Source organism: Dendroctonus ponderosae, unplaced genomic scaffold, assembly GCF_020466585.1.
Source record: "Dendroctonus ponderosae isolate FM_Combo_2020 unplaced genomic scaffold, Dpon_F_20191213v2 Dpon_F_20191213_1, whole genome shotgun sequence".
Taxonomy (NCBI): Eukaryota; Metazoa; Arthropoda; class Insecta; order Coleoptera; family Curculionidae; genus Dendroctonus; species Dendroctonus ponderosae.
The window spans coordinates 17,502,850-17,517,054 of record NW_026017110.1 but is presented as its reverse complement, the minus strand read 5'-3'; the positions used below and the strand labels follow the sequence as shown (position 1 = coordinate 17,517,054).

Sequence of the window (14,205 nt, the reverse complement as noted above, 5' to 3'; positions counted from 1 at the left end):
TGTGCTCAAAAAACGCTAAAATCCTAATTTTCTCAATTAACGTTTTATGATTGAAAAAAAAACTGACTAAAATTGAAGCGTTTTTGTCAGAAAATATCGACTTTCATTTCATTTAGATTCATTGCCGGTGTACATTTTTGTAAAAAATGATGAAAATTTTGCTTTTACGAACCGAAAATTGATTTAAAGGTTGGCAATGTTAAGTTTTAGCAATTTTAAAAGTGTTTCAATCGAGCATCCTTTAACATAATGGTCAATGAACAAAGTGAAATATGAATAATCAACTGTTCAGATATTTGAGAATAAAGAAATAAATACATTTGTGTGTACTCCCCATGTAAGACTAATTAATAATTAGTCAAAGAAATTACGCCGATTTTGTGTCTCCATAAACAATTAGGATATAAAAAGGGTCTGCTGATACCTACATCAACAGTTTAATTTGCAGACATTAAATATTGTTACTGTTTGCAGACGCTCTGTACGTGTAGCTAGAAGATAAATTAAAAACATGGTTTTTTCGAAAGAAAAATACGGTTTTGCATTTTTTCAAAATGTACCTTTCCAACAGTAAGAGCACCATCATGGTGCACTCTTCCAATATAAAGGGTTTCTCCGTCTGAGGTTCGGCCTCCTTCCACTGCACCTGGTGGAACCTGCCCTCCTGATGTTGGTTCCCAGTCAAATCTTTGCTCACATAAAACCTGAAATTCATAAATCAACAATGTCAGATGATTTAAAATAAGTTATTTTTTGCTAAACCAATGAATTAATTTCTCCGATACGGTGCTGCGTTTATTTAAAGATTGTTCATTTTATTACATTTTCTAATCCATCTCGAAGGTGCAGGAACTGTGTCGAATTCTAACAGTCAACAAATTTGTTCTCACAATGGCTTTGATCCAAGGATGATTAACTCGTTATCTATATTACAAGCCACCGTCATTGGTAATTACGTTCAATTGCCACGTATGTATAGGCGAAAGTTTGTTTGTCGTTGACTCAGACTGATAAAAATGCATTATTCGTGTAATATTCGTTATTTTGCGACATGGAAAAGTTGAAAATTGAACGAAAATTTTTTAATTCACTTGAGGATTGAACCTCGATTTCATTTAAAATTGGCAAACTCTAATTTATATCAGTTATTACATACAAGCCAACTGAACCCACTGAATTTTCTACTATAGTTTGGCTGTTTCGATTTGCTAAAATCGATTTATTTTGAAGGCTAGCATAATTTGAGCACTACAGAGCTAGTAGAGGTGGATTCGTGTCCTTCTTATACGTGCTTCACGTTCAATTTGACGCCCATTTTCCTTATAAAAAGCAGAAAATTTTAAGTAAATGTGTATCCGAATAAAATGTACTCTCTTTATAAATAGATCTAGCAATTTACTCACTTAGTGGCGATGATTGTTCAGATGTTTAGTTCATAATAACTTTTTTATTAAAAAATATTTGTGACCAAATCCACAAACTTTAAATAATTTTTTGACATTTTTTCTTCGTCCTTGCGGTTTCCATCAAAAATGCGAAAGAAAAACACTTAAATATTTTTGGGGACTTGACATTTGGTTCTATCTATTCCGTTTTGAATCTATTCCGGTTTCATTTCTAACTGTATATCTTAAAAATGTACATGTTTTTTATTTTCGTTTTTACTAACTTTATCTGCTTCATAAGTACCATTCAATCACAACCGTTTATTAACAATGTGAATCTTCATAATAATTCTTCTGCTTTCGAACCATTTCTAACCATTGCTCTTATAGCAATTCAATGTATGTTTTAATTATGTTCTGTCTTTAATAATTTTAGGAAATGAAGACGAAAACGAGAGATAAGAGGAAGTAAGTGTGTACGCATAGGATAAAGTTGAATAAAACTATCTGGTATTGTATGTAGATAATTCAAGGATGAAAATGTACCTTTGAATAAAACGTAAATAGAAGCATCATCTTCAAGAGTACCAAACGAATAATGTCCAAAAAATGAAGTAAAAATAGTTAAAATTGCCAAAAAATCACGTTGAGAGTCAGATTTGTAAAGGTTGTGAAATGACACGTTTTGTTAAACATCTTCATACACAAGGGATTGAAAGTAAATAAGAAATTTATTGGATTCAAACATATTTAAATTGGGTTCAACTAGTACATTCACTTCACGAGTACTTCAACCCGTTTAAGTTTTTATTACTTTTAATTCCTTGCTTGTGAAAATGCTTAATATCTCGTTGTTTGTTTTTGTTACAAATTTTCAAAGCATTTTAACGGACGTAAGGGCGACTGCGTTAAGGTACAATTAGGCAACTTTTACTAATTTACGTCCTCAAGCGTTAGAATGATAACCAATCGCCCACTTTTACCTGATAACGATCTTTTGGATGTTCAGCGCCTCCATAAGCTACATAAGCGACATTCTTTTCCGGAATAACTTTAGCAGGTATCCAATCACCCTCATGGAACGCCCTTCCGACGAATATTTGCGTTCCATCAATATCATGACCTGCATGAAGGGCTGTAGTGGGAACAGCGCCCCTAGCAAAGGTGTCCACCCAATAATAAGCTGAAAACAACACATTTCAACTCTTAAATAATGAAAAATTTTTCAATATGTACTTAGGTTGAGAATTATTTGCCCGGACACATTTACACAGTGTCTCTGTCTCTAGAAATCTAGAAAAAGAGGGCGAATTTTTTAAGTGTTGTTTTATAGATTCGATCCGATAGTTTTAAAAAGTGCTTTAATTTTAAACGTTTTTACGTCAAATTTTTAATTTGTACGACTCCTAAAAATTTTCATTCCTACCAAAATAAGTTCCTATTTTTGCTACAAACTTTTGAGAGGTGAAGACTTTCTGTTGAGCTATTATTAGTAAAGTTGCCAGTTTGATATATTTTATCTAGAAAATACGTGCAAAAATATTTTTAACATTTTCTAGCGATTTTTACACTGCAGCGCTTCTACTCAATTTTTAAAATTTGCCTTCTGAATTTTATGAGGCAAAGTGTTTCGGTTGAGCTTTTATTAGGAAAAGTCCCGTTTCGATGCTCTGTCTACAAATTACGTCCAAAAAAGTATGTTTAACGTCTCGCGATTTTTACATTGCGGTGCTTTTTCCAATTTTTTAAATTTTGCTTCTGAATTTTATGAGGCAAAATGTTTCGGTTGAGCTTTTATTAGAGAAAGTCCCGTTTTAATGCCTTATCTAAAAAATACGTACAAAAAGTATTTTTAACATCTTGCGAATTTTACATTGCGGTGCTTTTTCCAATTTTTTTAAATTTTGCTTCTGAATTTTATGAGGCAAAATGTTTCGGTTGAGCTTTTATCAGGAAAAGTCCCGTTTTGATGCTCTGTCTAAAAAATACGTACAAAAAAGTATGTTTAACATCTTGCGATTTTTACATTGCGGTGCTTTTTCCAATTTTTTAAATTTTGCTTTTGAATTTTATGATGCAAAATGTTTCGGTTGAGCTTTTACTAGGGAAAGTCCCGTTTTGATGCTCTATCTAAAAAATACGTACAAAAAGTATTTTTAACATCTTGCGATTTTTACATTGCAGTGCTTTATCCAATTTTATTAGTTTTGCTTCCAACTATTAAGAGACTAATTTTTTATTTGTATTATGTAATATCCCGTTTTGATGTTCTATCCAGAAAATTTCTAGCAAAAAAAAGTTTTAAATTTTTTCAAATAATTTTTTGAGTCTAGGAGCTTTTTGGAATTAGCATGCAGTTTTTATTTTTTTTCTTTTTTTTTTTCATTTTTCTTATTACAGAAATTCCGCAAATATCTGTGCTTTAACCGGTTATTAGATAGTATAAAAGTGCTGATTATGATTGTTTTACACAAGACTTACGTTTAGCGCCCAATCCAAGCTTTGGATGGTTAGCAGATATTACATGTTTGGGTGGATATGAATGCCCAGGAAATGTTGATGGTGAAAATGTAGAGTTTGGACCGTGAAAAGCAGGAGCATTTGGAGGAAATGGAGGAGCAGAAGCAGGAAGGTTTACGCCCCCAGGATAAGGATTACTGAATCCAGGTGGTGGAGGCCAGCAAATGTTCGGGCGATTGACGCATCCAGGACATTGTGCACTAGTATGTGGGGAGTTCTTGGAACAACCACACTGTCTGGGTCTCCATGAAGGTGTGTGAGGATACTGGATGCCATTATTTATGTTACAGGGGCGGTCTGGAACGGAATAAAGGTAAGCGCGATTAGATAGTTTGGGTTTTGTGAGGGCATGATCTGAATGCAAGGTGGTCGCTTGAAGGGACTGTAAATTGCGTGAATTTGGAAAAAATATAATTTCTATCATTTCGTCAACGGATTGTCGAAATTTCTAGAAGCTACGTGATAAAACGTTGCAAATAGAGTGACTCATAAGTACGGAATATTTAAAATATCTCGAAAGCCGATTATCCAATCCTTTGCATCCGTTTGCATTGTTGTAGAGTTGGAAAGAAAATCGTTCTATAGCACTTAAAACAGAGCTTAATAAGATGGGTATTTCTTAATTTAGAACAATTTTTTTTTTGCAAATAACGTTTTTATTTTGATCGAATTATCCAGGCTTAGTATACAAAAAAGGGCTCATCTTGCAACGAAGTTTTGCGCTTTCAGTGGTTCTATTATTATTATTATTGTAGAAAATTTAAATATTACAGAAAAACCATTGAAGGAGATTCCAAAGATCCCGCACTTATCAATTTAAAATATTGCAATAAGTATATAAAAATGGGACAAATGAAAAACTTCCCAGATTCAAAATTGATTATGAAGAAATCGTTTCATGGAACGATAAAGCTTTCTTTAGAGTCTGCTTAAAACATTTCAATATCTGGCCTGGTTATCAAGAAATTGGCTTTGGAACCGAGATGCGTCAAATAAGAATCCAAATGAAGAACTTTCCAAAGTTTCGAAATTTATTGAAAAATAACTGTTCACTAGAATTGAAGCATATTGATCGCAGTTGCAAAGCGAAGCTTCCTTTAGGGTCTGCTAAAGCGCAACTTCAATATCTAGCCTGGTTATCAATAAATAAGCTTTAGAAACGAGCTCGTTCAAATGCTACCACAAATGAGAAACTTTACAGTTTCAAAATTTATCAACAAAACACCGTTTAATAGAATTGAACCGCATTTGAAGCATTTGGAAAAAGAAGCTTTCTTGAAAGTCTGTTAAAAGCGGCGTTTCTAGATCAGACCTGGTTATCACGAAATCAACTCTTTCCAAAGTTTCAAAATTTATCAAGAAAACTAGGCCTGGGTAACACTGTGTTGAGTCGCGCTATGGAGTTGTTGCCGCTCTCTGAGTTAACGAGTTATAACTTATCTTATCTTAACTATTATTATGAGTTATGAGTCATTTATTAAAGCTTTACGAGACCAAAGACTGGAATTTGCACATCTAAAAAAAAGGTCATCAACATTTTTCCTGGGTAACGGTTTACTACTTTGTTCATACAACTAAAAAAAGTAATCTAGATTCTTCCAGCAACAGAAGTGAGTCTAGAGAAAGTCGACGAGTTTTCTTGTAAAATTAATCTCTTAATTTTTCGCATACAAGATTCAGTTTCCAGTATTTTAGGTAACGTTAGGAAAAACTGGGTTTTTTCGTTTAGTGACAGTGTTGTGTAGAAATATTGACGTAAAAGTGAAGAAACCGCAGTTTCCAAGAGTTTTCCAAATAAATGATTATAAACTTTCGCGTTTTCAGTTCGGGGAAATATTTTTGGAAAAATAAAAAATAATAAATAAGAATTATTTATTAGGGTTTTGTCCATAATTCGAAGCTGCAAAAAGTTTTCCAAAAATGTTTGCAAAGCGGTTAAGGACGCGCCTGTTTCAAATAAAATCTATCTTATAATTTTTTACAGAAAATACCTGAAAATTGTCAGTATTTTAACTAAATAATAATGTGATTTTTGCATAGAAAGAATTGCTTAATAGCAACTTTGTTAAAACTAGAATGACCTGAAAATTTAAATATTTTCGGAGCGATGTGGCCGGCGAATTTTCCAAATAATTTTTTGTAAACTTTTGCTCCCTGGCCGTTTTTGCAAGATAATCTTGTAATTACTTTCGGTAAAAAACTGAATAAAATTATTTGGTTTTTGTTCGAAGCTGAAAACGGTTTTCTAAAGTTCCCTGCAACCCGAGGAATGAGGCGAATTTTCTAGCAAAATCAATTTTGTTATTTTAGGCTGAGGCTTAGCTTTAGGCCCCATTATTGTCAGAAAATAAGGAAATCATCAGAAAATAATGGTTTTTTGCGTTTTCGATTAAAAACTTTTAGTTTTGTGTTCGGTTTTGGAGAAAACCTTAAAGGTTTTCGGAGAAAAACGGGAGGAATTTATTTCCGTTTTTGTCTCGAATTCGACGCTGAAAAAAGTTTTTGTAAATTTTTAACAAAGCTATAAATTAATCTTGTAATTTTTCGCGTAAAAGACCTCCAGATCGTCAGTATTTTTAAGTGAAACTCTACAAAAATGAGGGTTTTTGAATAGAAAGTAAAACAAAAAACATTCGGTAAAACTGAAAAAACCACATTTTTTTTAACAAACTCTACAGTCTTCAGAGGAATTGAGGTGACGAGATTTCTAAATAATCTGTTATGAACTTTCGCTTATTCTGTTTGTTTTTCAATAGAAAATAATTTGATTTTTGTTCCAAATTCGACGCTAGAAAGGGATTTCAAAACTTTTTACAAAGCGACCCAGGATTCGAAATTTATTTCATAATTTTTCACGGAAAATACCTTAAGATTTGTAAGCATTTTTAAGTGAAACTTTAGAAACTTGAGCATTTAGAAGAAAGAGTAACTTGACTAAAACTGGAAAATTCTGAAATTTTGAAAACATTTTAAAAATTTTATTAATAAATGAACCTTAAAATAAATCTAAAAACAAGTAAAAAAAATCATCAACATTTTCCCAGCAACGAAACTGAGTTACTGCACTGGTGCATTGGGTTGGCGCACCAAGCAATTTGCGTAGCACTGCGCCAACTCCTAAAAATTCACTGAGTTACCCAAGCCTACAGGAAACACCCGTTTAATAGAATTGAACAGCCTTTGAAGCGCTCCTGCGACAATAAGTTGTTTGCAAAGACGCCTAATTTCGAGAATTAAAATTTAATTATTTAACGTTTTTTTTTTATTTTATGACTTTAAAATTCAATAAAATGATTTTTTTGCTTTATACTCTCATAACTTTTTTTCCAAGTCTAACTATTTAATTCTGAATTAAAAGTAACGGAACAAATGAGTTAGGCGTTCGCGGCTATTGCCTGAAGGTTTTCGAGCTTTGAAACTTGTTTTTGCGATTTTTTGGAACCATGACAACAAAATTATTGCTTTTTCTAGCTGATTACTTAGTAGGGAATCTAATATCTAATACAAAATTTTGATAAAAAATTTTTTCCCAAAAACTATCCATGAGTGCTGGTAATTTTCCTTACTAATTTTGTCCTGATTTTTGTTGCTTAAGCCATGGGATGTAAAAGTACTGAATGCCACTGTCGTCACAAGGTAAATTATTAAACAAGCAGCAAAAATTAAGTCTACGATCTTTTTGAGTTAATTATCTTTTGTCTTTTAAGGTGCAAAAACAGTTCGTATTGAAGAAATCTTGACTGTCTTGTGTAAAACCATAAAATGTATTAAAACAATTCCCATGGACTGAATTAATGTGATTATTGAAAGATTCGTCTATCTAATCTTTGAACGCAATAATCACCCACAAACAAATGGTTCTAATTTCTACCGCATATAACGACCGAATATTCATTGTTCAGAGAAGTGATTAATCAACGCATTGGAAACGTTTTAAAAGCAATAAGTGTTAACTGATATCTCAAAGTGGAGAAGTAATAAAAAAAATCTTTTGTCTGTGACTGACTTTGAAATTAACAGTTTTTTAAAACCGCATGACCCAAGCGAAAATTTCCCATTAATTTGCATTCTGGAAATCTATAACTAAACCACTATAACTAATTCAAAATTAATTGTTTCTTTTCTTCGCGTAATAAGTGTACTATTGTACTAATATTTTCTCGGTAAAATATCAAGTTTCGCAAAATAAAAAATACTGCTTTGCGATTAAATGCAATTTGTTGCCGCAATTATCGCAAATAGAGATTAAAATTAAACTCAGATTAACTGAAAGAAATTTAAAATTGAACTAATAATTTTATATTCATCGATTGCATCATGTACAACTTGATGAATAATAAATGTTACCTAATGTAAAATTATAAAATATTTTAGTAACTTTTAATTAATTAATTTTAATTCATTTTTTAGTAACTTGCGGAGGAGGGTAGGGCAAATTATAGAAAATAAATGAGAGGCCTGAAAGGTTTATATTTATGTACTAAGATAAGAAAGCTTTTATTATTTTAGTGTGTAGTTTTCTATCACAAGAAGCATGACACCCCAAACTTTTATGAAAAAAAGTCTGTGAATAAATTTCTCGTTTTGCCTTAATTATTCTAATCTAAATTAATAATCTGTCTCCTAACTACTTTATTTATACGTAGTGTAAGTTTTCTATCTTTTTTCCCAATTGCTAAAAAAATGTTGGCAATTGTGTGTCTCAATAAGTGAAAATCTCAAGCTGTGAGAAGAAAGTATGAAATCAACTGTGATATGTTTTTTGAATATGGCAATTTTAATTAATTTACATAAAATTATTTGTTGATTATTGGACGTGTAGAAGAGAATTTGCAAAAATTATCTACTAAATTTTCAAAACATTGTTTTTAACTTTTTAGGCTCGTCTGCCTAATAGTTTGATTGATGTGTGTACTTTAGATTTGTTTCTTAATCTATTATGGCAAATAACAATAGGTAATTCTATTGGAGAATTAAGATATTCCAGCTCTTAAGATCTGCCTTCTGCCTCTTGAGTATTAAACGCTATTGCTTTCAGGATTACTACATGAAATCAATTCCTGGAAAGTTTTGAGAGTCTGTTCTTCGGACTAAATAAATCACCCAAACGAAAACATTTGCTAGTAAAACTCGACAATTTGTTCGTAAATATTAGAGAGGAATCAGGATTGAAACACTCACAACCAAAGAGTTGGAATTGCAACTTACCAGCCATTATTTCAATAGCAATACGACTTTACCACGAATATTCTACTAACTGATAAACACTTCTTTATTATATTTATAACAGTTTAATCTTATCTCTACATCAGTAATGCCAAGCATGAGACATTTTTATCACGGATTATTTTATAATTTATGGCATTCCATCCACATTAACATTTTAAAATGGGTGGTTTATAGACGCCTATCAACAGCGATGCTTCAAAAACGTGCATGTTAGGCTTCATGTGAATTATTTTAGTGATTCGTGAAAATTATCAACTTTATTGTTTATCGGTTCTGTATTAATATACCCTCAATGGTAGGTTGTAGTCAGAGCCATAAATTACTAGTATATATTAATACTTCTGAGAAAAGATGACAATTTTGAAATACATTTACTGTTTTTAGTCCTTTAATCTGCGATAAGGACTTTAAACAATTTGAAAATGTATGTTTAATAAAAAAAAACTCTCTGGAAAATATCAGTAAATTTGTTAACAGGAAAGCGTCGATAATGAGAGATGGTTGATTTTAAATGGGAAATACACAACGTAAGAAAATAACTGGTTCTGGAAGTTCCTTAGCTTAAAATTACGTGAAAGGCGTCTAAAAAATACCTCCACAGTGGCTTCATTAGGGATTTTTTGGGCCCCTTAATTGCAACACGCTTTACGTTATTTGTTATTATGAGCATGCGCAATAGTAAAGAAATAACCGTTTACGTTATTAGAGGATAACATGTTCCTTTATTTACGTACGAGTAGCGGTAACGTTAATAAGCATCACGTTAAAAAGCAGAACGACGATGTTGACACATTTGACTTATTTCTAATGTTATTAATAAAATAAGCGGCTATAATACATTAAGAAATGTATTGTTAATCTATCTATGACTTTTTCATTGATTAATTTACGCGATTATCGCGTAATTACGGGTTTTATGTGAACATTGTTTAGGCAAATTTGAACTTTAGGAACATTACTAACATCGCACGGACAGGTTCTAACTTCTAACCCATAACCTAACTTTTTTTGGAAATGTGTTTTGACAATTTGTTTGGAATATGTGTCTTCTGAAACCTAAAATTGATAAGGCAATCTCTGGGTTCAATATTTTCTAAATTAAAAATAGCTCTTAGGTTGAGGTTTATTTTGTCAAGTGTCAAAAGTGAGGTTTATTTTGTCAAGAGTGCGACAAACGCGGTGTCATAAACTAAAAAACGCACTTAACGTTATTTGCCTGAACACCTTCGTTTTCAACACTGCCCATGATTAGAATAACGTTTAGCGTTTAAGGCCAACGTAATTGTAAGAGGCCTAATAACTATCTATTAATGAGCCACAGGGAGCAGAAAAGCAGAAAGTTTCAAGAATTTTTCGTTATTTTCTTCAGACCGTCTAGACATTTGTGCGACATTAATCGTGTCCTAAAAACAATGATTTGTTGTAAACCACCTAATTTTAAAAGCTGAACCTGCTACAAGTCTATGCTCTAACGTCTGACAAAGATGCGGATAAAACCTATTTTTTATGAGCAAATACCGAATGTACTCAGCCGAAGAGAAAAATCGCGAAATGGCCTATTGCTGCAGTTGTGCCCAAAAAATTCTACTTCACAATAACTTTAAATTAAATTTGATTTTTCTGCAAACTGCGATTTATAAGTTGTACTATCTGTTCGTAAGTAGTAAAAAGTTGTTATAAAATGTACAGTATGGCTGATAACGTGATAATTACATATTTCCCTAATTTCGCGGTTTTTTTTGGCCAGGAAAATTTATCGTGAATTAACTAATGAGACCGGCGAGAGCCCTTTTTAAAAACAATTTTATTTTGTTAGATTACAAAAGTTCATAAGTTACTCGTTGACTGCCTACTTCTGACTGACTGGCCTCCGCACATCTCCTTGGTAGTTATTGTCTCCAAACGGACATATGATCTGCTGGCTCATCAGTTTATGGGGATAGGTGGTCAGTTAACTCGTGATCGAATTATATGACTTTTTTTACTTTTTTTAAATCTATCAATAGATCGCTGAGTACACCTCGTAACAGAACTAATTATTTAATGGGCGAAAAACTCACGTCCAAGGGAAGTAAAAAAACCACAGATAATTGACAATATTTATTAATTCAAAGTAGCTACAGATTAAGAGACTTATAATTTGCTTTGTTAGCTCAACATTAGTAGGAATACTGAGCTTGAATTTCTTTAATCAAGGAAACATAATTAGGTGTATACAGGGTGTCCCGTAAGCTCATGATCAAAAGGGTACTGCGAATATTCTTTGGACCCAAAGGAGACGATCTGACCTAACATTTATTAACAAAAAATATCTGGCTCCTCTGTTATTGATGGTCAAAGTTCTTCCAAAAATTTATCTTTTGAAATCTCGGGACTAAAAATGGTACGATGTATTTTAGTGAAACTCGCTGTGAATTTGTTCTTATGTAAGACTAATATTTTGATGAAACAATCGAATTCAGCCGTTTTAGACAAGTGGTGAATTCTTGAGTGTCGTGGTACAAAAACTACCAGAACTTTTTAGTTGGAGGATGAAATCAACTCATTTTTTTTAGATTGATGCACTAATCATTTATTCACAATGTTATACTCTTTCGAAAATCTTGTAGCATTCATAGTTTTTGCAAAAAAAAATATTTCTGTTTCCTTGCCACTTAACAATGTTAGACATTAACTGCAAATATCGTGATGCGAGGCATAAAATCATTGTCCATCAATCTCACAAATTCGTTTTGAATTACCTTTTCTAATGAAGAAGAAGAAGATGATCAAAGAATTAGGGTTTTGCGAAGACAATTTGCGTGAAAGCGTACGCGTTTAAGCGGCGCATATTTGCAGTAAATGTCTAGCATTGCTAAGTGACTAGAAAACAGACATATTTTTTTACGCAAAAACTATGAATGCTACAAGATTTTACAAAGAGCACAAAATTGTGAACAAATGAATAGTGCATCAATCTAAAAAAAATGAGTTGATTTCATCCTCCAACTAAAAAGTTCTGGTAGTTTTTGTACCACGACACTCAAGAATTCCACCACTTGTCCAAATCGACTGAACTCGATTGTTTCATCAAAATATGAGTCCTACATAAGAACAAATTCACAGCGAGTTTCACTAAAATACATCGAACCATTCTCCCGATATTTCGAAAAATATAATTTTTTGAAGAACTTTGACCATCAATAGCAGAGGAGCCAGACATTTTTGTTAATAAAAGTTAGGTCAGATCGTCTTCTTTGGGTCCAAAGAATGTCGCAGTACCTTTTTGATCATGTGCTTACGGGACACCCTGTATTTTGACAGAGATCCATAAGTCTTCAGTAAGGGCATTAGTTAGAAAGTAGGGTTGTTTAGTCTTCCTTAATTTCAAGTATGAAAATTCCGTTTCGCAATAGTATGTAGATCCGAAACAAGAATTTTGGTGACACCTACTAAGATATTTTTCTGGGCTATAAATCTTCTGCAAATTTTCTGGCTCGTAAGATTAATTCAGTTCATAAAATAATAATCTTATTTTCTAATGCCATTTAATTTTAACCCATATAAAATATGTCTGAAAGTTTTTGGCTGAAGCGTTTCACACTTAAATCTTTTTTAAAACAAACATATCTCAACTTTACAATTTCTTTTTGATTTTTTGCGACGTATTTGTCGACCTTATACTATTTTTATGCTTATGCTCGTAGGTTATCCGCGATATTTACAAAATGATTCATATAATTTTTTTGCATTTTTTCTATTAACAAAATAACTTTTGTTTTATTTGCGATGGACTCAAATTCTTCTAATAAAGAAACTAGAAATATAATTAAAGTAGTAAAAACATAACTGCATAAACATAGGATAAAGTGACTGCAGTTATAAGCTAGGGATTTTATTTCTTACATGGAGAAGACCTAAATAATTTAGAAACTGAAGAAAAACCGTCAGTGATTAAGACAACAATGATAACAACGCAAGCAGCCATAAAGCGAAAGGACAAAAAGTACAGAAGATAAAACTAGAGGATGAAGAATACCCTGACAGTTATGGACACAAGAATTAAATGCGAAAACAAAGATACCACAAAGTACAGTTAGAAATCAAATATAAGCAGCAATAGAAGCCTAAACGGAGTAGAGACCGTGAAGAGCTAAAACGGAAATATTCTGGTTTCGTTGCATATTTCATTCGGGAAAGAGATGGAAATATCTGGAAAGACAGCGGGATCGAAAGGTGAGATCTTGAATCTGCTAGTTGATTTTTACTCATCCACTAACTTTCACTAATTGATCAACAACACATCCACTAATTGATGCTCCTCGCAATGATGCTCAAAGTTGGTTTCAAAATATGGTTTTTTAAATAGGTACTGGAAGAGTCTTACATAGGAAGAGTCATATTTTGACGATGCAACCGAGTTCATCCAGTTTGGGTAAGTAGTGAATTCTTGAGTATTTTGATACAAAAACTACCAGAACTTTTTATTTGCTTGGCTGGAGTTGACCCATTTTTTTTGAGTTGATGCACTAGTACTCTTTTCAGTTTTTTATACTCCTTGTAAAAATTTCTAGCTTCGTACTAGGGTTTATACAAAACTCGACATTTTAGAAAACCGGTTTTCGAATAGTAATTTTTCCAGAAAACCGGTTTTAACCGGTTTCAAATTTTTATAAAAAAAATTTTGCTCGAGTAGTAGTAGTAAACATCTTTATTTCTAAAAAAGGCTATCGACCTATCGGTCTTTCTGCCCTTGTTTAATACATGCAGTCTTAATCTAGATAAAAAACCAATATGAAAATTCTCCTATTCTAGGTTAACAATAGTAGTAGTAAACATCTTTATTTCTAAAAAAGGCTATCGACCTATCGGTATTTCTGCCCTTGTTTAATACATGCAGTCCCAATCTAAATAAAAAACAAATATGAAAATTCTCCCATTCTAGGTTAACAATGTTATTAAATAAATAAGATTTCAGTYGCAAGAAGAAATTATTTTATTGTCCACTAGTCCGTTGCGTTTGTAAGTGTTCGAGTAGCGTTAATGTAGGGAAACGGAAGCGGGATTGTCTGGTTGGTCTTGTAAGACAAAG

General features: G+C 32.3%; 1 protein-coding gene across 2 annotated transcripts in view; it reads right to left on the bottom strand.

Annotated features, from left to right (window-relative positions):
• LOC109541430 overlaps nucleotides 1–9,221 on the bottom strand; it is a 10,788-nt gene extending 1,567 nt beyond the window's left edge. The window contains exons 1-5 of one of the 2 annotated variants that reach the window (XM_048660969.1): nucleotides 9,114–9,221; nucleotides 3,867–4,202; nucleotides 2,369–2,568; nucleotides 561–704; nucleotides 304–491 (exon numbers count right to left, since the gene is read on the bottom strand). In XM_048660969.1, the coding sequence (XP_048516926.1) occupies nucleotides 462–491; nucleotides 561–704; nucleotides 2,369–2,568; nucleotides 3,867–4,202; nucleotides 9,114–9,120 (717 nt within the window). In that variant the 5' untranslated portion in view covers nucleotides 9,121–9,221 and the 3' untranslated portion in view covers nucleotides 304–461. Of the gene's footprint in view, nucleotides 1–303; nucleotides 492–560; nucleotides 705–2,368; nucleotides 2,569–3,866; nucleotides 4,203–9,113 lie in introns of those variants that run through there. The other variant, XM_048660968.1, reaches the window with a different exon arrangement.
• Between the last annotated feature and the right edge of the window lie 4,984 nt (nucleotides 9,222–14,205).